The sequence below is a fragment of the Melanostigma gelatinosum genome (assembly GCF_949748355.1).
Source record: "Melanostigma gelatinosum genome assembly, chromosome: 10".
NCBI lineage: Eukaryota > Metazoa > Chordata > Actinopteri > Perciformes > Zoarcidae > Melanostigma > Melanostigma gelatinosum.
This window is the reverse complement of record NC_136643.1, coordinates 12835678-12856603: the sequence shown is the minus strand read 5'-3', so window position 1 is coordinate 12856603 and position 20926 is coordinate 12835678. Positions and strand designations below refer to the sequence as shown.

Below are 20926 nucleotides of genomic sequence, written 5' to 3'. Positions count from 1 at the left end.
CTCTCTTCCTCTTCTTCTTTATTGTCTTCTTCACTGGATTCTTCACTTCCATCCTCCTCTGCTGCCTCACTGCTTTCTTCTTCCTCCTCTTCAGTCTCAGTGACATCACCCTTCTTAACTCCTTCATCCTCCTCGTCACTGCTGGAGCCTTTTTCCTCATCACCATCTTCCGCAGCAGTTTCATGATCTTGCTCTTCCTCAGTACCTCCCGTAACACTCTCCTTTTCCTCCCCTAAGTCATTGCTACTTTCACTTCCCTCCTCGTCTTCTTCCTTGTATTCCACATCGCTTCCACTTTCTTCATTTTCCTTCTTTTCCTCATCTTCATTATCTGTTTCTTCTCCTTCATGATCCTTGTGGGTTTTCTCATCTTCTTCATGTTCTTGCCGGGAAGTTCCCACATCTGTGTCGCAATATGTTAGTGAAAAGTCTTCACCCCCGTCCCTTTTCACCACCTCCTGTTGTGACCGAGTGGTATCATGACTTTCCTCTTCTTGAACTACATTCTTCTTGACCAGACCGACTTTCCCTGTGGTTCTTTCTGGTGAATTTGACACTTCTTTGGAAGAAAAATATGATAATGTCGAGGAAAAGGAAGGTTGCATAACTGCACTCTGCTTTGCGAAATGTTTCACTCGACATGATGTTTTCGGGGTTGTAGAGGTGACCGTGTCACTGTCGGACTGGAAACCCCCCATGCTTGTCATTGCCTCACTAAGCACCCCCATAGCTGCGCCTGCTATCCCTGCAGCAGGAAGAAGACACTGAGGATCTCCCCCCACCTTGGCTTTTCTTCAGTCAGGCTGAAGTATCCTCTCTGTGTGTTCCAGAAACAAGCAGATCCCTATCAACAGGTTCTGGGTCTCGAAGGGGTTTTGCGCCACTGACGGAAACCACCTCTGTTCCCTGAGTGCTTTGTGGGGAAATGGGGTTACACAGCAGTTGAACCTGTGTATCCTGCTGCGATATCAGCGAGCTGGAAACGTCAGTCTCCTTACTCCTTGGTTCAGCCCTCGTATTAACTTCAGAGTCTGCTTCTCTGATTTCATCCCCTCCTTCTCTACCTGGTTTTGTTTTTGCCTTCAGTTTAGACTCTATTGACTTCATTTTGTCACTTACTTAAGCGCTGTCACCTTCAGGTATCTTCTGCTTATCTGCAGTTCTACCTCTCATTTTTTGAGCTGTGTTTTCCACAATGTTTCCTTTGCTTTTACTTTTAAATTGAGTATTTCCTGTATATTTCCTGTGATTTTTGACTGGTGTGGATTTGACTTCCTGCAGTTCACCTTTAATTTCCACAGGTGTAGATGTCCCACTTTGAGTTTTCTTAGTATCAACCTGAGCAGGTGTGGTTTCTTCAGTGGTTTCACTTTTGATTTCTGCATCTTTTTCTACAGGTGACCAACTTTCACTTCGGACAGGCGGGCTGGTTGTTTAATTTCCTGTAGTGATCTTAATAACATGAGATGTCTTGTCAAAAGCTGATTCATTTTCCTCCTTTTTTGGTGTCCCTATCAGGTTTTTCATTAAAGTCATGGCTTCCATATCCTCTTTGTTTATATTACTTTCTTTCACATTTCTATTTCTCCTGTCATTTGCCTTCAGTTTCATCAGTCTCTGCTGCGCTTCAGTCAGTGTCTTCCTGACAGATTGTAGAGTCTTTGAGCTTGACTCTGATAGTTTTGGTGATTTAAAATGAGAGGGTTCCTTTCGCGCCTGTCCATAAGTTGTGACTTTATTGGACTGCTTGGTGATATTCTCTTTGCCTTTAGATGAGACACTTTCAGATGCGTTTTTCAGACTCTTTGAGCTCATCAGTGAAGACACTTCTCTCTTCAAAGAGCCTTTCAGGAGCTCTGTGGGTGAGGCCTTGAGAGACTTTTGTCCTGCCTTCCCATTGAACTGAAACAACTCTGCTTCTTTCGTAGTTCTTCCAAGAGCCGGGCCTTTCTTCTTTTCCTACAATAAATCAAAATAGGGATGTAAAAATTAAAATAAACCTGGCGGAAAAAAGTCATATGCCTGATAATTGTGTGTTATAAAAAAGGAAATCTGAACAAGCACTGCAGCAGACCTGCAATCAACATTACTGAATGTGTAGTTGTGGCATTTAATGTTTTATGTGTTTTGCTGCCAAAAGCATGTCAGCACTAGTTTGAGAAGCTGTTTTTTGTTCAATAAAACAAAATTTCTGCATTTTTTTGGACATATGTTGCAGTCGATTTTGTATGGGTAGATGGATTAAAACGTACTGAATATAATTACAAATATACATCAAAATGTTGGCAGCAATGCATAAGAAGATGATATATTGCTCGTGAAAAGTATATTTTGGATCTCATCATCATGTAATTTTGGTACATTTTTGTACAATGTAATTTGAAATGTCATAAACAGCAGTTAAAGCCAGTGGTTGAATGTAACTTAGTGTATTTACTCAACTACTGGACATAAGTAGAAATTGAGGTATTTCCCTTTTGTGCAACTTTATACGTCTACTCCACTGCATCCCACGGCTTAAACATCTGAAAAACGATGGGTTTTCTTTGCAGCATGAGCGCTGTGGGCACACATGATGTGGATCACTGATTAGTCATCAAAGAATCTGTCATCAGGCTGAAATGCAGATGTGGGAGGAAGGTAAAGGGAACCTTGGTGACGGAGGAGAGAAGATGAAAGGAATCCTTATTTTACCGTCTGCATTTGAGATTAACAGACGGTGGTTATTTGGGGGTCAGTGGTGTGTGAAAACAGACAATTATCGCTGTCACAGCAGAATGTCTGAACTGTGAACTGTGGTGCACCTCTTTAGAGATATTCATCTCTGCCACACATTTAAGCCCACACATGTATGACACATGTAAGTAACTGGACATTTACTCAAGTAATGCAGTTCAGTAAATATTGAGGTACATTATTTTACTTGAGTATTTTTATTTCCCAGTGAAATATTTACACTTCACTCTTTTTGTTTTACACCTGAAGTTGCTATAGTAAGATTTTACTTTCAAAACTTCTCAGCACACAAAATCAGTAGTTATACTTAAGTAGGATTATGAATGTTTTTACTCGGAATGAACAGTTTTTAAAGTGTGGTACTCCTACTTATATACTCCTTCCACCACTACAGACACAAGCCCATAGAACATTATAACTAAGGCAGGAACGGGTTACCGAACACCACACATTGCACTATGACACACAACAACGCAGGAGACTTTTTCACATCTTGCTTCATCTCTGGCTGTGGAAACACTGATGAGATGTGGCAAGATTCCTGCAAAGTTTCCCAAAGCATTTAATGTGTGTGTGTGCGTGTGTGTGTGTGTGTGTGTGTTTGTTTGTATCTGGCAGAGTGTATCTGAGGCTGGAGCCCAAACACATTTGTGTATTGGCAGAGGCAATCCTAATCTCTGAATCTACTTTGAGGGGGGTTCATCACACACATTCTTGGGATAAAAGCAAATGAAAGGGGAAAATTAAGAAACCATAACACTGAATTCAATTTCATATTTCACTTCAATGTTTCACCAAATGGAAAATGTCTCCACAGACACACAGACACAGTATGTATGCTGACCTATGCCCATTTCCTGGAAAAGTCAATGAGTGTTCAACATTGCTGCTTCCTGCCCTGGAGTGCACATAATGTGGACCACAACCAAGAAGCCTAAAGAGGAAAATAACATTGAACTGACACCAAACAACATTCAACTGACTCTGCGTTTATGACTTTGTGGGGAATATATTATATTACTCTACTAACACATTCATGTGAAACCAAACTTCTCTCACCATGTTTGGCAAAAAGTCAGAGTTGACTCCTTTCTCAGAGATATTCTCTTCCACTGCAATTTGTCTCTGAGAAGTTTCTCCCTCTGCAAAAAAACCGACAGTGATTGGGTTATTGAAACAGCATGCACACAAGAGTATCTAACACAAGATAAAAACTCAGCTCATCAAATTAGAGGTTAAAAATACCTGTTTTAGGCGAGGCAGCATGCTCCTCCTCACTGAGAGGTTTGTTGGAAATCTCACTGGAGGGTCTGGTGGGGCTGCAGGGCTCTTTAGGTGCAGGAGATTCACCAATTCAGGCCTTTTTGGCGGTTGCCACTCCATACAGTCTTCTTTTTTCAGTAATTTTATGAGATACTAGGGTGCTATGTTTAGTTATCGTCTTTGGTGATGGTAAGGGAGAATGCAGCTCTTTAGATTTAGACTCAGAGGAAGCAGCAGTAGAGGATTTATTCTGAAAGGTGTTTGTTGATTCAGAATGTGGGCTCGATGGCTTAGAGGAGAACACTGGAGATCTGGGGGAGAGTGCTGGGCTTAGCCTTGTTTCTGATTGTGGTTTCGGGGATGATGATGAAGGGGTGGCAAAGTCCTTTGAGAGTGTTTTAGGGTTTGGGATATTTCTGGACGTTTGCCAGGAGGTGTTGAAGAAGTCAGAATTTAAACGTGGGAGGTTGTGAAACATCTCTCCAAACTGCTCCGCAGAGTTTCCCTGGAAGAAAAGAGAGGAAAAACGAGCAACAACAAAAAAAGTGAGTAAAAAGTTTGAACCACGTCGATGGAGTTCCTCCAACATGTTAGTCTGCGGCACTGCAGCAGAGCTACAACTTGGTGTAATACTGTCTCCTACTGGAGTTAAACTGTGATTACAATGATCTAAAGTTGAGACAACAAACTTTCTGCAGGGTTCACATAGTTAAATAAAATACTTTCTAATACCATACAATGCAATTTAATACTTGTTCACAATCATACCGGTCAAAGTATGAAAGTATGATGGCTAACCAGTAGGGACTATTGGGCCTAGAATCATTTCCCAGCAGTATGTACAAAATATTTCCAAATATATAACTAGTGAAATAAATGTGACCAGAACCTATGCAGCATAAAATAAATATATAGATTAAATGATAATTAAAAAAAGATTAATTAATTTAAGTATATTTTAGAGCTGCAATGATTAGTCAATTAATTGATTGGGCGATCAAAAGATAATTAATTTGGCAACTGTTTTGATTAATTGATCATTTCAGTAATGTTTTGATATTTACAAATGTGAGAATATGCTGCTTGGGTGGTCTTACAATATAACAAATTGTGTATTTTGGACTGTTGGTTGAACAAACCAAGACATTTATAGACGTCACCTTGATTATGTGATGTGCATTTTGTACTATTGTAGGTTTTTTTTTAGTAGACCAAACAACAAATCGATCAATGGATAAAATAATCAGCAGATGAATGGATTAGGAAAACAATCAGTCGTTGCAGGCCTAGTAAATGACCAGTGTGTAGGATTTATTGTCCATCTATCTAAGTTGCAGATTACAACCAACTGAAAATAAATACCACGGTGTAGGCTCTCACTGTTTCTCTGTGGCGGGCTCGAGCAAAGAGGGCCGAGAGTGGGACTGTTGGATTAGGATCAATCAAAGTGTCCAGCAGAAGCATTTATGTGTAACTTGGCTCTAAAATGTTCTCTGTAACATCCTCTTCTGGTCTGGGTGCAGCCAGTACCAGCATGTGGTTACCACCACAGGACACCTAAACGTTAGGAAACACAAGGACTTAATGTAGTTTATTACAGAGGATCCGCTCAATGCAGACACACAGGATAAAGCACTTGGGAGGTGGACTACAGTCACACTCTGTGGGTTTAGTGTTTTGCTAAAGGACATTAGACAAACACACAGGTGGAGCTGAGGATGACACGACCACCCTGAGCCGTTTCATCACATTCACTTACTAACTGAACTATGTGCTTGAGAAAACGTGCGCAGAGTGTCGGGCTGAACTGGTTGATGAAGTTCTCCACCCCTGAACCCAGCTTCCCATGCCGACCATCACCAAACGTGCACAGGAGCCCGCTGTCTGTGGAGGACAAACGCTTTACATCAAGTTTGAAGCTTGTGGTCAATCGCTTCACATTTAATTCAGATGATCAGGAAAACACGCAAAGGTAAACAGGCAGCACTATCTTTAAACACCATCATAATGACTAGAATGAGCTTCAGAGATTACTTACTTGTGATCACAGCGGTGTGGTTCTCTCCACAGGCGTCATGTTTGATGCCGCTGTTACAAAAGTGCACCACCGTGTGCTCCCCTCCGCAGCACACCTGGGTGACATGACCCAGAAACCCTTGCACCCGCTGAGGGACTCTGCGATTGGCCAGCTGCTCCACCTGGAGACCAAGCCTTCCATTCGCGCTGTCGCCAAACGTGTAGAGATCTCCATCCGCTATAGAGCAAAGCCGACACAACACTGGAGTGTGAAGGCTGGTTAAATGAACGCTCAAACTGTCTCTCGTGCTGTGTTTGGTTGGACTGTGTTGTACCTGTGACAAATGCTGAGTGCTGGTACCCACAGGAGACCCACATCACCGCCTCCCCAACATCCACCTCTCTGGGTTCTGCTGCAAAGCACTCATCCCCTAAACCGATCTGACCCACGGTGTTGTCTCCCCACATGAAGAGCCTCCCGTCCTCTAACAACACACACACACACACACAGTAGAAAATCTATCATCACACATATATTGGTCTTTGGCCAGAGCATGTTGATCTGATGGAGACACTTGTTTCATTTTGACTTGTCACTGTTCGGACCTGTTAAGGCAGCTGAGGTGTTGCATCCTGCAGAAAGCATTTTGATTGGTGCATGGTCACAGAAGGGATGCAGCAGGCGAAAGGACGTGGTGTTGTTGCAGTGGCCCAAACCGAGCTGCCCCTCCAAGTTCATGCCAGAAACAAACACACTACCCCGCCCTAAAAATATACAAAACCGGACTTTAATACAACCAATTCTGGGCCCTTCTGTTCTGTATTTAAGGTTGTTATTGATTTGTTCATCATCTTACATGTGCAGACAATTGTGTGATACCTCCCACAAGCTACAAGCTTCACCTTCTCAGACTTTAAGGCTGAAAGGAAAATACAATGATTTTATATACAGCTTGTAAGTGTTATCTCGACCTATAACAATAGAACATAAGTTATATTATATTTTGCATCATTAATCTGAATCAGCAAAGTAACTAAGGTTATTAGATATACATAGTGTAGTAGTAGTGCAGTAAAAAGTACAATATTTGCCTCTTTTCTAGTGGAGTAGAAGTATAAGAAAATGTAAAAGACTCGAGTATGATACTTGAGGACAGTACTTGTGTAAATGTAGTTACTTTCCACCCCAGTACAAAACAAGTGATTTGACGATGTTAGCTTGACTAGACCAGGTGATAAAAGGATTAATCGAGAAAAAATGTGCATATTAATCAATAATGAAAATAATCATTTATATTTTTGGTGGAAAATTACTCACCTTTCACAGAGGCAGGTTTGCTGGCAGCAGGCTTAAATCCACACCCCAGTTGGCCCCAAGAATTACCACCAAACATGAGCAGCCTGCCATTTTCTGCTGACATATGAATCATTTAATTACACAAATATTGAATGTTGAACACAGCAATAATTCACCAATAAACTGCATAGTTTGTCGTAAAGTCAGTAAAGGCAGTCATAGGTGAGGAATATTAATATTTAAAGTAGCCTACTTAGTGACCAAAGCAGCATATTAATTAATTCAACGCCATGACAAAACACACTCAAATGAAAACAAATGGACAAATTATGTTTTTAAGTTATATATACATGTTAAAATGTATCAAACACATATATGACAAGTAACAAGTATTCTATATTTAGATACATTGTTACTCTGTGATTCGGTTCTCTTGGGGATAGACGAAAGGTGTTTTTGTTTGTTTTGAGATCCATGCGCGTGTGTCCCGCACGTGGATCTCATTTGCGCTCGCGGATTTTGACAATGATTAGCCTTCATACTAACATAAGTGATACAATGTTTGTCCGGGGGGCTAAACCAACGTTTACACAGCAGCTCTGCCCATCAGTGGTGGAGCAGCAGGGAGTGTTGTAACGCAGGAAGTTCTTGCTTTGAAAACTAGCTGCAGTTTGTTTTCTTTTGCATATGAAATATACTCAAAAACCCAATTGAACAGCCCACGTGTCACAACATTAATAACCAAAGAGCGTTAGTTATCCCAGTCCACCTGTCCGACAACAGGCAGTAAACTCTCGCTAGACTGGGAGGAAGCCACGCCTCACTTCCTGGTTCTGCAGTGACGTCAGAGCAGCCACGCTGCTAGCTGCGCGTCACCTCGGACAGACAGCGAATGAACATCTACGCTGATGAAATATATTCCCAAAACATTTTGTCGCCCATTGTATTTTACTTCAGCTACAATGTCTGCGAAACTACTATCTGTGAAAAACACCGTCTTCAAATGCTTGAAAACTCTTTCGGCACGAGGGTTTAGGTAAGAAGCTGCAGATAACTTTATTATTAAGTATCGTTCGTACAGGTGATACTAAGTTACATGCATTGTGTCCTCGTGTGTTGCTGTCTCAGCAGTGGAGCTGCTTCCCTCGGTTCAGTTAATTTAAAGGGTCGCAGCTGTCTCTCTCTGAAAGACTTCAGCTCAGATGAAATCAAGAGGCTGTTGTGGGTGTCAGGGGATCTGAAACATCGGATCAAGCATGAAAAACAGGTAGTTAAAGTTACTAATGTCTGCTGTGGTGTCCATATGTTAAATGTCCTCAGGGTGGACCATTTAAAGGTAGCTAATTGTCATTTCTATTTCAGTATCTTCCTCTGCTGCAAGGAAAGTCGATTGCTATGATATTTGAGAAGAGGAGCACCAGAACAAGAATGTCCACAGAAACAGGTGTCCGTATACAAGTGTCTGCAGCACGATGTCCTTCAGTTTAGCAATACCACAAATAACTGATTTTAAAAAGGCACTGGGCAGTTTTTAAGTGTCACATTTGCACAATTAGAACAATCTTAGTTTTGGTGAATATTTGTTTTATTAATATATACTCATTGCAATATGTGAGATATATAAAATTTGCATTCATGCACAATCAAATTGATTTAAAATAAAGGAAAGGGAAAAATACGCGTGTACAGATACATGCAAATGAACTAGAAGAAAGGTAGATTATAAACAATATTGATACATCAGCTTATATATATATATATATATATATATATATATATATATATATATTACTAATAATCCTAACAATTTGTAAAATGAAATATGAATGACAACAATCTAATAGAAATGTAACATCTCACACTGTTGGCAGGGCTGATACTGTGTGCTCAGCGATGTGAAGGTTATTGCCAATATGGACACAAAAGAACTGCTGAAAGGCGACTTTCAGTCCATCCCAGGGACAAAGCGGTCTACAGTCCACTCCTCTCTTTCCCTGCACTGCTCCCCTTCAATGCTCACATCAGGTTGTGTTTGTTGTTTTTATGCACCAGCTGGCCATTAGGGAAATTGAAGTTCTCCTAATATCATAATTCCAGGTTTTGCTCTGCTGGGTGGGCACCCCTGTTTCCTCACTTCTCAGGACATCCACCTCGGAGTGAATGAGAGTAGCACGGACACAGCCAGGTGAGTTTTATATTTATGCTTTCACTTGTGGAAATAAACTGTAATTGATGACACTGACATGTCTGCATCTGGAATCTCTAAACTCCTTCTCCAGGGTTCTCTCAGGGCTCTGCGATATTGTCTTGGCACGAGTGTACAGCCACTCCACGCTGGAGGAGCTGGATAAGGAGGCCACCATCCCCATCATTAACGGCCTGTCGGACCTCTACCACCCAATCCAGATTCTGGCTGACTTCCTCACCTTACAGGTACTGCGACTCCTACGCGCACTGCAGTTTTCATCCAGCAAATGATAATGACACAGTGTTTTCTTAATTACCACTCTCCCTCAGGAGCATTACGGGTCCCTTAGTGGACTAACAGTGAGCTGGATCGGAGATGGGAACAACGTCCTCCACTCCTTCATGATGACTGCAGCTAAATTGGGAGTTCATCTTAAGATTGCTACACCAAAGGTTTTCCTCGTTTTATGTTGTCATGCACATTTGGCCTCTCTTTTAGCGCACTACCTCTACCTACAAAGCTAAAGCTGTATTTTAATTCACAGGGGTATGAGCCAGAAAGGAGTGTTATTCAAGAGGCACAGAGACTCTCCAAAGAAGTGAGGTGTTCTTCAGGTGTCATTATTTTAAACAGGACCTCTTGTCAAAGGACTTCTTATTCATTCATAACATTGCATTGTGTCTCAGCATGGGACCCAGCTTGTTCTGACCTCTGACCCGATGGAGGCCGCCCACGGCAGCAATGTTTTGGTCACTGACACCTGGGTGAGCATGGGACAGGAGGAGGAGAAGAAAAAGAGGCTGAAAGACTTTAAAGGTTACCAGATTACAATGCAGGTAACTAAGAACATTTTCTTTTTACCTGTTCATATCTTTGGCATTTTGTATATTTTTGATTTGGCATTTGATATGTTCTTTATTTTTTTACATTTACTCTCTTTCCTACGTTGTGCTGCAACTGATTTTTTACTTTCTCAGACGCTTTTTCTTGCTTAAAAATCGAAATGGTGTCACCCACAAAACATACCAGTAGCTTTTTGGAGATGTTAGCACTTGTCTTTGGTCAGTTGTTTTCACAAATTGGTCCATTTTGACAGCTGGACACACTTGTTGACAGTAAGCAAGTCTTAAACATGCTCCTTTCTTACTGCCTTTACACAAAGCAGTAGATTTTAATCTTCTGCAAATTGTTTGTATGGTAAAATAGTCTAACAGTAATTACAGACTTTATCTGGCTTATAATTCACAAGCAAGCTTTAAAGAAAAGTCTTGCACTGAGCATGATGATATAATTGATAGGATTTTCTGAAAAAAGGTTACAGTAATTATTTTGGTCAATAACAATGTGTATTTATGTCTGGCAAGTAACTACTTTGCAAAGGAGCTCAAATCTAATGTTATTTGATTTGAAATGGGTCTTGGTTCTGGTCCGCTGCAGACAGGAAGTGTTGCCAAACCAGACTGGACCTTCCTGCATTGTCTGCCCCGCAAAATGGAGGAGGTGGATGACCAGGTGTTCTACTCATCCCGCTCCCTCGTCTTCTCCGAGGCAGAGAATAGAAAGTGGACAATCATGGTGAGTAATCTGATTATTATTTCATGCACAGTTTAATACTGGTATGGGTTAAAATGTTCCTGTCAGAATAGTCTTAGCCTCCGGTTTGATTCTCCATCTACTGATCTGTCTTCTCTTTTAGGGTCTGATGGTGTCTCTTCTGACTGACTACACTCCACAGATCCCCATGCTCAAGTTTTAACTTTACCATAAGGTGGAGTTTTACTTGCTCATCATGATGTATGACAGTCTTATTGCATGTGCCTCTGCATCGGTCAATGTCTGATTTCACCCACTGATAGCACCATCACAACACTAGATGTGTTACCCAAGAGTAACTGTGTTTACATTGTTTAATTCACTTCCTGGTTGACAGCATGGATGGCACTGACTGTTTGCCTTCCCTCGATGTTCAATTCTAAGACAAAAATGTATGTTTACCTTCTACCTTTACTTGTATAGAGAACGAGGATTGTTGCGAGCCTAAGTTTCACAGACCTGTTCCTGAAAAGGAAAAGATTACCGCTCCTTTCTTCAACTCGTTTAACGTCGCCGTCACTTCACAACATTCTCCAACAGCATCGGAAACTTTAATGAGAAAACGCAATCAGCCCGAGCTGACCAATCACATTCTGGCAGCATCCACATGGTGTTTACGTAGCCGCTGCCCCGACATGTTGTAATATTTTTTTTGAGGGAACGTATATCAGTTGCTGTGCATAAGCCCGTTAAATGAACAACTATACATTTGTCCTTACTGCCAAAAAGATACCATGATATAACCACAACGTCTCCGGTTTGTTGCATGTCAAAACCCTCTCTCTTCCATCCATGTCACTTGTCTGTTTCTACTGTATACTATCTACGAAAAGCTAAATGGCAAAAACATACTCTTGATACCAATAGTCAGTGCAGATTGGTTTTAAAAAGCAATATAGTAGTACCATGCAATGTGGTTACAAATCTAGTAAATGGACAAAAACACATGTGTTGTAGAAGCAGGTGAACATTGTGTTGTACTCCTCAACCCTCATGGTTCAATGTGATTTTGATATCCTTTTCTCAAAGTCTGAATGGACACAAATGTGCCTTTTACATCATGCTCTTCACTTTTATAAAGACCGCTAGGAGTGTTGTGTGCGTGTGATGCACTGATGATGAAACCGAGGGAGTCAAATCATTGTTCACAAACTATAAATAAAGACATTACACTTTATTCATAATGTTAGTCCACAGTCTACAATAGTTTGTGTTACTCAACAGTGTTTTAAATCCAGGGTTTAATTATTCAGTATGGTCCTGGTTACTGGTACTTACAGAATCAGTTTAATTACATTTTTTACTTTTAAGAAAAACAAACCGAAAAAACTACATATCAGAGGTAATTATTGTACTTTTTACTCTACTACATTTGACGCTTATAGATTAAAATATACTATGTGAAACATTACTATACTAGTTATCTACACTAATATCTACTAACATCGAAAGCATGTAGAATTGACAAACTAAATGATAGAATAGAATGTATACTATCTTATCCCTTTAAGGGGGAAATTTGTCTCTGCATTTGACCCATCCCTGTATATAGGGAGCAGTGGGCTGCCAATGACAGGCGCCCAGGGGTTCAGTGTATTGCTCAGGTACACTTCGACACGTGACACGTCCCAGTCAGGGATCGAACCGGTCCCCAGACGAACTCTTAACCCAGTGCGCCATGGTCACCCCAAAATTATGCTCTTACATGTATTTGTTAGTGATGAAAACAATATATTATTCAATTAAATATATAACATTGTGAAAGGAGCCATTTTGCTAATTAATTAATGTGATACTTTTAAGTACATTTTGCTGACAATACTTTTACTCGAGTAACGTTTTGAATGGATGTATGGAGGTGAGAGTGCGCCGTCCGATGGAAGCAGTCGGTAACGCCCCGGCTCGCTGATTGGACAACGTAAGATGACGTGCTGACGCGTTGTTGATGTGCGGGAACCTTTGATCCACGTGGGTGGCCCACTCAGATCATACCGATGAGTAACGGCTTCATTCATAAACACCACCAGCCTGTCATTTATGAAATACACATGCGCACATTGATTTATTTTCATTTTTAGTAACATCAATACAAACGCCTACACTAACTACATGTTGCATCTGAAACTGAATAACTTAACTTTTTAGGTTTTCAACACTCGCAGTGTTATGATTAAAAAGCGCACAACGTGTGTATGCAGCTACAGGTTCATCACGGAGGTAACAATGCTAGAAATGGCGAAACGAGACCACCCACACACTGAAGGCGTCTGTGAGGAGAGGGAGTAGAAGCTGAGGTGGGAGGAGGAGGAGGACGCCATTGCAGCCGCAGCTGACCGTCTGTGATTTAGGAGGGACTAACGTTATTGAACTATGTTGAGGGGCTTTGGACCTTTTTCAGGCTCAGCCCTCAGTCACTGCGGGGTTGTAGCGTGAAAACAGACAAGCAGGATGGACGGTTCACCCTCGATGAGGAGACAATGTGGAGCCACCGCGCCGAACCGAAGCAGGTACAAGTTAAAGAGGGAGAGCTGTGTGTCGGGGGGGGACAATGGGAGAAAGTTTGAGCTAACAGAGGCTAACTAACGTTAGATGTTTTAGCTTCTGCTAGCGGGCTGAAACGAGCGGTGCGCCCCCCTCACACTTTAACAAAGTTTACATTCATCAGCATGGAGCTAGCTGTACAGAGGACTTACGTTTCTGGGACAAACGTGTCACTTTACGTTCACTCTCTGTAAAGAGAACCGAGTAACGTTAACAGCAAGGTGGGAGATGACAACCAATGTGTTTATTCTGCTAAAATAAAGTTAACGACTGAAGCTAGATGAGGGAGCTAGCCATGCATTTAAATGTGAAACATTTCAACTCACGTTAAAGTTACTTTGCTTAAACTTTAACTCTGCAAACATGCGATTTATTAGTGAGAATTTTTGAGTTTGGTGTTAAAGCCTTTTAAATAATTCCTCATTTACATGTTACAACCTCTGCTTAACGTTACCGATGATGCTACAATGTAACGCTAGAGGTAGAAATACTATTTATATCCTTAAATGTAGAAACACAGCAGTGTAAAGCTACTTAGTTCAAGTCTTCCATTCAAAAATCTTAAGCATTGTTGTCTTCCCCCATCAATGTTATATTATTATATATTTGCTACAATATTACATAAATGTGTAAGAAGCATTTTAGTGTTGTAGCTGATGGAATTGGAGCTACTATTGACAACTTTACACGCTGCTGGACAGTTTGATATACAAATAAATCTTATTTTTCAAATCTATGATATGTTTTGTATTTAAAATGCTAATCTTAAAAGTAACTCCAGCTGTCATATAAATGTATCATGTCTCCCTCTGAAATGTTGTGGAGTTGAACTATGAAGTAGTACTCAATGGAAACACAAGTACCTCGATACTGTGTGTCGAGTACAATACTTGAATTGATTTCTCATTCAATTCAATTATCAAGCAAAAGGGCCAAACATGCTCTGGTTTCAGCTTCCTAAATGTGAGGATTTGCTGCTTTTTCCGTTTTTTTACATTTCCCTAAATGTCACAGGAACTGTTGGTTGGAAGAAATAGTAAGAGGCATTTTTTCAGCTATGAAAATAGTGGTTCTTTGCGCCCCAAAACTGCATTCCCACACAGCAGTAATGCAACATTCTCCTTCTTCCCACTAACAGTCGCCAACCCTTCCTACACCTGTCTGGTGGCCCAGCCTCGCACCATGAACACCAGTAGGAACTGCACCACAGTGGGGAACGGTGAGGGTCTGGCTGCCCTGGAGTCGGTCTCCATTGTAACCATCACACTCCTCGCCTGCCTGGGGAACCTGTTGATCGTGGTGACCCTCTATCGCAGGCCTTATCTGCTCACGCCCAGCAACAAGTTTGTGTTCAGCCTGACCGCGTCCAACCTGCTGCTGTCCACGCTGGTGCTGCCGTTTGTGGCCGTGAGCTCTGCAAAGAGGGAGTGGGTGTTTGGGGTCGTGTGGTGTAACTTCACCGCGCTGCTCTACCTGCTCATCAGCTCTGCCAGCATGCTGACCCTCGGAGCCATTGCCATCGACAGGTTAGTGCTGGATCACTGTTGAAGTCAGAGGTACTAATAATGATTATAACTTCTTTAGGTTCGTCACTATGGGCACCTCATATTACATATAGTACATTTATTGTTTCCAGACTCGTGTGCCCTTTAGCAAGTCACTTAAACACTAAGACCAAACAACACATTTTTATTCATAAAGCACAGGTGTGAGCATGAGATTTAGCAGCACATATTTCTGTTTATAGGATTCACTTGAATTTGCATTCAATTTACTTTAGGACATGTCACAGTTTCTGGTGCATTTCCCTTTTAAGGTCAGTACGCAGCCTCGTAAATAAGGTTGGTTAACCACACGCTTAGCTCGTGGTATTTTCCTGGAGATTTTCCCAGCTCAAGTGACGAGCATTAGACCGACTCACACAAAGTAAACGTGCACTGATATGAATGCACCATTCAGCTGAGATTATGTCCATTAGTTCCCATTTTTATAAATAAGAAGCGGATTCACTAATTAAACGGCCTGCAGGCATAAAGATTGATATTCTGAACTCGACCACTCGGCACAGACTGTGACCTTTTTTTTTTTTTTTTTGTCGTTTACTAGATATTTACTATTTTAGACTTTTTTTTTTTGTGGCTTTTGTAGTTGTTTTGAGTAAAGATAAAATGAGACAGTGATACATTTGGAGAGACTTTTGTCTTATATAAATATAGGAGACAGTTTATATTTCTCTATATCAACAAATATATATCTCTTGTAAAAACTCTACTTGACTAAGGAACACCCGTTTTTAAAGAGATTATTTACGTGATTTATCAAGCAAAAATAAGCGTACCAAACATCCCCTAGCTCCAGTATGTTCTAGCTTTATATGCCTAAGAGATTTTGACAATGTCCCCCTGGGGCTCTGGGAAATTTAAAACTGCATTTTAATAGACTAATAGATTTGCTAAGAAATAATCTGCTAGTTAATCTGTTATTTGCAGTGTATTTCTTTTTTGCCTATGTTTTTATATTTGCGCATCAGGTTGGTTGAAATTGACTTTGAATTTCCCTCTGGGTAAATGATATTGTTAGGTTGTCGGGGATCACAAAGGACTGAAATGTAGTTAAGATCTACTGTAAATTAGCTCTGACTGCAGCATACAGCCCTCACTGTTCCCACTGCTGTCCTAATTGCCCTCGTCACCTTTGGGAGTTTGTGATTACAGTGCATGTTTTTGTTCTCCCGCCAAGCCTCCTTTCCTATTGTATGCGGCTTTTTAGAGAAACACTTTGCAGCATTGTTGTTGGGAGGGGGTGTGTGAGTGCAGCTTGTAGCTGTTAGCTTCTGCATCGCTCACTGAATTCTGAGCAGTCTCTGTGCTTCCTAACTGTGCTCTCCTCTCGTCCGTACAGGTACTACGCAGTGCTTTACCCGATGATCTACCCCATGAAGATCACAGGGAACCGGGCAGTCGTGGCCATCGCCTACGTGTGGCTGCACTCCCTGGTGGGCTGCCTGCCTCCTCTGTTTGGCTGGTCCTCCTTCGAGTTTGACTGCTTCAAGAGGACCTGCGTTGCGTCGTGGCACAGAGTGCCGAGTTACACGGCCTTCTGGGTCATCTGGTGCATCCTCCCCCCCTTATTAATCATGCTCGCCTGTTACGGTGTCATTTTCCGCGTCGCCCGCATGAAAGCCCGGAAAGTACACTGTGGGACAGTTGTGGCCCACGAGGACTCCACTGGAGTTCAGAAGAACGGACGTAAAAACTCAAGCACCTCGACCTCCTCTAATGGAAGCCGGCGGAGCCTCGTGTACGCAGGGAGTCAGTGCAAGGCCTTCGTCACCATCTTGGTGGTAGTCGGCACCTTTCTCGTGACCTGGGGCCCGTATGTCGGGGTGGTGTGTACCGAGGCTTTGTGGGGACAAGGGAGTGTGTCTCAGGGACTGGAGACTTTGGTCGCGTGGCTGTCGTTCTGCAGCGCCGTGTGCCACCCGTTCATCTACGGCCTGTGGAATAAAACGGTGAGGAAGGAGCTGCTGGGGATGTGTTTCGGAGATCGCTACTACAGAGAGTCGTTCGCCACGCGGCAAAGGACGTCCCGCCTCTTCAGCATCTCCAACAGAATCACAGGTGGGTGTAAGGGGGGCTCTCTTTGTCATGCAGATCAATTCAAATGAAGGTGGACGTCATATTTTTTATATTTATTTATAACCGCTTTATGTAAAGACACCAAATCAATGTGTTTAATGTGTTGTATGATGTTGTTCAATGGAGATCTTGTTTGTGTTCCTTCAGATTTGGGCATGTCCCCACACCTGACCGCTATGCTGGCCGGTGGAGGGCAGCTGCTGGCCCCAGGAAGCAGCACCGGGGACACTGGCTTCAGTTTCACTCAGGACTCGTGTAAGTGTTGCACACAAGGAAAAAACGTCCTCTGTGTGTCCTAACCCAACACAATATAATCACTTTACTAAACCTCCTAAAGGCCGAGGTAACGTCTTCCAACTGCTCGTTTTGACCAATCGACAGTCACAAACCCAAAGGTGGATCTGTTCACTGTTGTTAAAAGCTGGAACCAAAGAGTGTTTGATATTTTTGCTTGAAAGATGAACTAAAATGACTAGTCATGTATCAAAGTAGTTGCCAATTAATTTTTTGTTGATTGATTAATTGAATAATTGTTCCAGCTGTAGAGTTTGCGCTCAAAAGTCCCATAAAATCTGTAAATCTTCTCCATATACTGTACATGCAGTATTGTCATATGGGCTCAAAACCTGCAAACATAATGTTTGAAACTCTGTTGCGTCATACTCCCACAGCGTTGTTACAGTCGCCCTCACATTCCTGTCTCACAGCTCATGTTTGCAGTTCAGGATGGCAAGTAATGTCATGTGTAATACAAAGACACGTCTGATTATCCCCTTTGTGTTTAGAGCTGCGAGGTATGGCCTTAATCTGCTGATGTACACTACCATATCGCATGGTTTCTGGTAATTCAATAAATAAATCGTCTATATGAAACGACAATCAATTAACCCGCCTTTTTCCCTGTAATGTCTCCCACACAGGCACAGACGTGATGCTGCTGGATGACTTCTCCACCGACGGCTCCTCCCACCCACAACAACACGGGAATCCGTCCGGGAAGAGGAGGAGCTCCGTCACCTTTGAAGACCAGGTGGAGCAAGCCAAAGGTATCATTTCCACCGCTACACAAACAGATCAGCGGGGAAGGGAGTTCCCTCCACACACACTGAGGCTTTGAAGAGTGACTCTGTGGTCAGCAAGCTACAAAACAGAACCTCACACAAGACTTGTTTGTCTGATGGTGTCGTGTTTTTTTTTTTTCCTCCTCAGCTGAAAACACAAGTGCGTCCTCGGTTCAAGTCCACGCAGAGATGCACAAGTCTCTCGACATCTTCGCCTCCTGCCTGGCGAAGGCGATAGAGAGCGACGCTAAGCTCGCCCTGTTCGGGGAGGGTCTGGCTCTTCCGGGGGGACTGTTTACGACGAGAGCGGCACCGAGACCCAGATACCTGGACGGTCAGAGACTGAGGCTGGAGAGCATCGATGAAGGGATCGTTAAAGATGACAGAGAAGAAGAGCGGGAGGTGGAGGAAAAACCGGCCTGAACGCAAGCAGGTCTGTGGACATGTTTTCAGACGGTTTATTAGTGAACCGCACAGGTTAGAGTGGTGCTCGTCATGCTCTGTCGTGCAGTTTATGATCCTGATCTGGCCACACATGGGTACACCATACTTGAAATTATTAGGAAACAGGAAGAGGCACATTATTAATTCCACTATGTTGTACCAAGTGCACACCATCAGCGTCCTTGCAAGCTTTTGTGTGGATTCATGTAATCAATAGGACGCCTTAACTACTGTAACCTAAATGATCGGATTGTTGTAGTAATTTGTTTATTACTCTATATTATGGTATGTCCTCGGGATTTGCCATAACGTGTGCCTCATCAGGGCTGGAAAGAATGCATTTGTTTCAGTCAGTTATCAGATCATTTAAAACTTTCTCTTTTATTACATGAAGAGAAGGAAGTTTCAAACCCAACGTCTCTATTCAGGTACAGACGAAGGTGTGCTTGTACTGCACACCGATGCTCCATACACACAGGTGTTTCCACTTATTGTGAGTTGGACATGTGAGAGTTAAAATACTGGACATTGAAACACAATATCCATTACTTTGGGTTTTAATTAGCTTGAATGACGGACTTTGGCGGATGTGAGGCGTCTATTTATTTAATATCACAGAAGTGTCAAAGTAGGATATATATATATATATATCGGAGCTTTCAGAAGTTTCCAGTCATAACTATTTAAAAGTGTGACCCCACTATTGCGATATGACTTGTAAGTAGAGCTCTTGTCAGCCACAATCAGTGAAAGGCCTTTAATGTAATAAAAGGGGAACTTTAAAGGGAGCGTATAACACTGTCGGAAGAAAGAAATCAGTTATAGTTTGTCGTTTGGACAAGATGGATTTATGTTTTCAAACTGATTGTTTAGAAGAATTACAGTAAGCAGAAGGCCTTCCTCTGACACACACTACAAAATACAGTGTGTTTACATACGGATTACCCGTGTTAAGTGTTACGTATGAAATGGTAATATTTAGCCTACGGATTCTTGAGTTCTGTGACTTTGACCACCAATTTCTAATCAGTTCAGGTTTGAATCAAAGAGGCCCTTTTCATAGCAGCCATATCGACATGTCATTGCAGGGTAAACGGATTCAATTAATTGTGGTCCCGTTCTATTTCGTCTGTCAGTCATTCCAGTGAGCCAGCATGCACAATACCAGGGCCATAATTAATATTTATCATCTACACCTGTGTTATTAGTCTCAACGATGGCGACGTTTGAGAGTCCTGATACTGCGCATGCTGACTGTCAGTTTACTGGGACACCTGAATAGAACAGAGCCATCGTTAATGCTATTAGTAACACCTGTGCTTTTCCTGCTGTGGCAGAGGCCTATTGAGGGAGATTGAAAACACAACATTGCCTTAAGGTGTTGACGGCTGTCTTTCTGTAATTCTGTATTGTAATTCATAAGAAAACTTCTGTAGTGATACAGTTTGTCCATGTATTGCTCAGCCCTGCGCTTGATCATATGAATCAGTTGGTGAACATTTGTAGGATTGATACGGAACGGGGACAGTCCTGACATTTCATTATTAGCAGCTACAGTAATTACACTTGCAGTATGTGCTTGCTCACATAGAAACTACTCATTGTGTGTCAGAGAAGGCGAGTATTACTGCATGGTCAGTACTTTTACTTACCAAAAAAGCAGTGTATTCAGAAACTATCCAATGGGTTAATGAAGTCCAAAATTAGGTAATATGGAGACTGATTATCAGTATTTCACAGGTTGTTATATTAATAAAGCTGCATTGGCAAAGGCCTACATTTCATATTGTTGTGCACACTGTGCAGTGGTCTTTAAAAGTCAAAGAAAAATAGATGGTGTGTGTCGAGTTGTCTTTAGGAAAAACTGGTCTTAATGAACAGTTTTAGTAACTATTCATTGGTGCATGTGGTTTACCTCAGTTCATACACTCCATCACTCCCTTTACTATTATGAAAGAAGCTCCAAGAGGACATTTGTAATGAGTAGAGTGCTTCAGTCTTACCTCGTATCTTTTATATTATGTTTGGTACTATACACAAGTGATGTAACCTTTTGATTTTCACTATACAGTTTCAAGTATTAATAGAAATATTTGCATTAAAGTTTTGTATCAAGATTCTTCCATTAAAATGTTTTCATAACAATGTT

The 20926-nt window shown here is 41.8% G+C and overlaps 2 protein-coding genes across 3 annotated transcripts; both read left to right on the top strand.

The window, feature by feature from the left end:
• Nucleotides 1-8213: 8213 nt before the first annotated feature.
• On the top strand, nucleotides 8214-12251 carry otc (ornithine transcarbamylase). 2 transcript variants are annotated; one of them, XM_079277362.1, is made up of 10 exons: nucleotides 8214-8348; nucleotides 8441-8579; nucleotides 8675-8756; nucleotides 9410-9497; nucleotides 9592-9745; nucleotides 9830-9952; nucleotides 10045-10098; nucleotides 10187-10336; nucleotides 10938-11075; nucleotides 11197-12251. In XM_079277362.1, the coding sequence occupies exons 1-10, from the start codon at nucleotides 8221-8223 to the stop codon at nucleotides 11254-11256; spliced, it is 1116 nt and encodes a 371-aa protein (XP_079133488.1). In that variant the 5' UTR covers nucleotides 8214-8220; the 3' UTR covers nucleotides 11257-12251. The 2 variants fall into 2 exon arrangements, with proteins under 2 accessions (XP_079133488.1, XP_079133489.1); XM_079277363.1 differs by having other exon boundaries at nucleotides 8231-8348; nucleotides 8444-8579.
• Nucleotides 12252-13471: 1220 nt separating this feature from the next.
• On the top strand, nucleotides 13472-20894 carry gpr161b (G protein-coupled receptor 161b). Its single transcript, XM_079277619.1, has 6 exons — nucleotides 13472-13600; nucleotides 14773-15160; nucleotides 16536-17254; nucleotides 17420-17527; nucleotides 18193-18318; nucleotides 18482-20894. Exons 2-6 carry the CDS (start codon nucleotides 14817-14819, stop codon nucleotides 18754-18756), a joined length of 1572 nt encoding a protein of 523 aa, XP_079133745.1. The 5' UTR covers nucleotides 13472-13600; nucleotides 14773-14816; the 3' UTR covers nucleotides 18757-20894.
• Nucleotides 20895-20926: the final 32 nt, after the last annotated feature.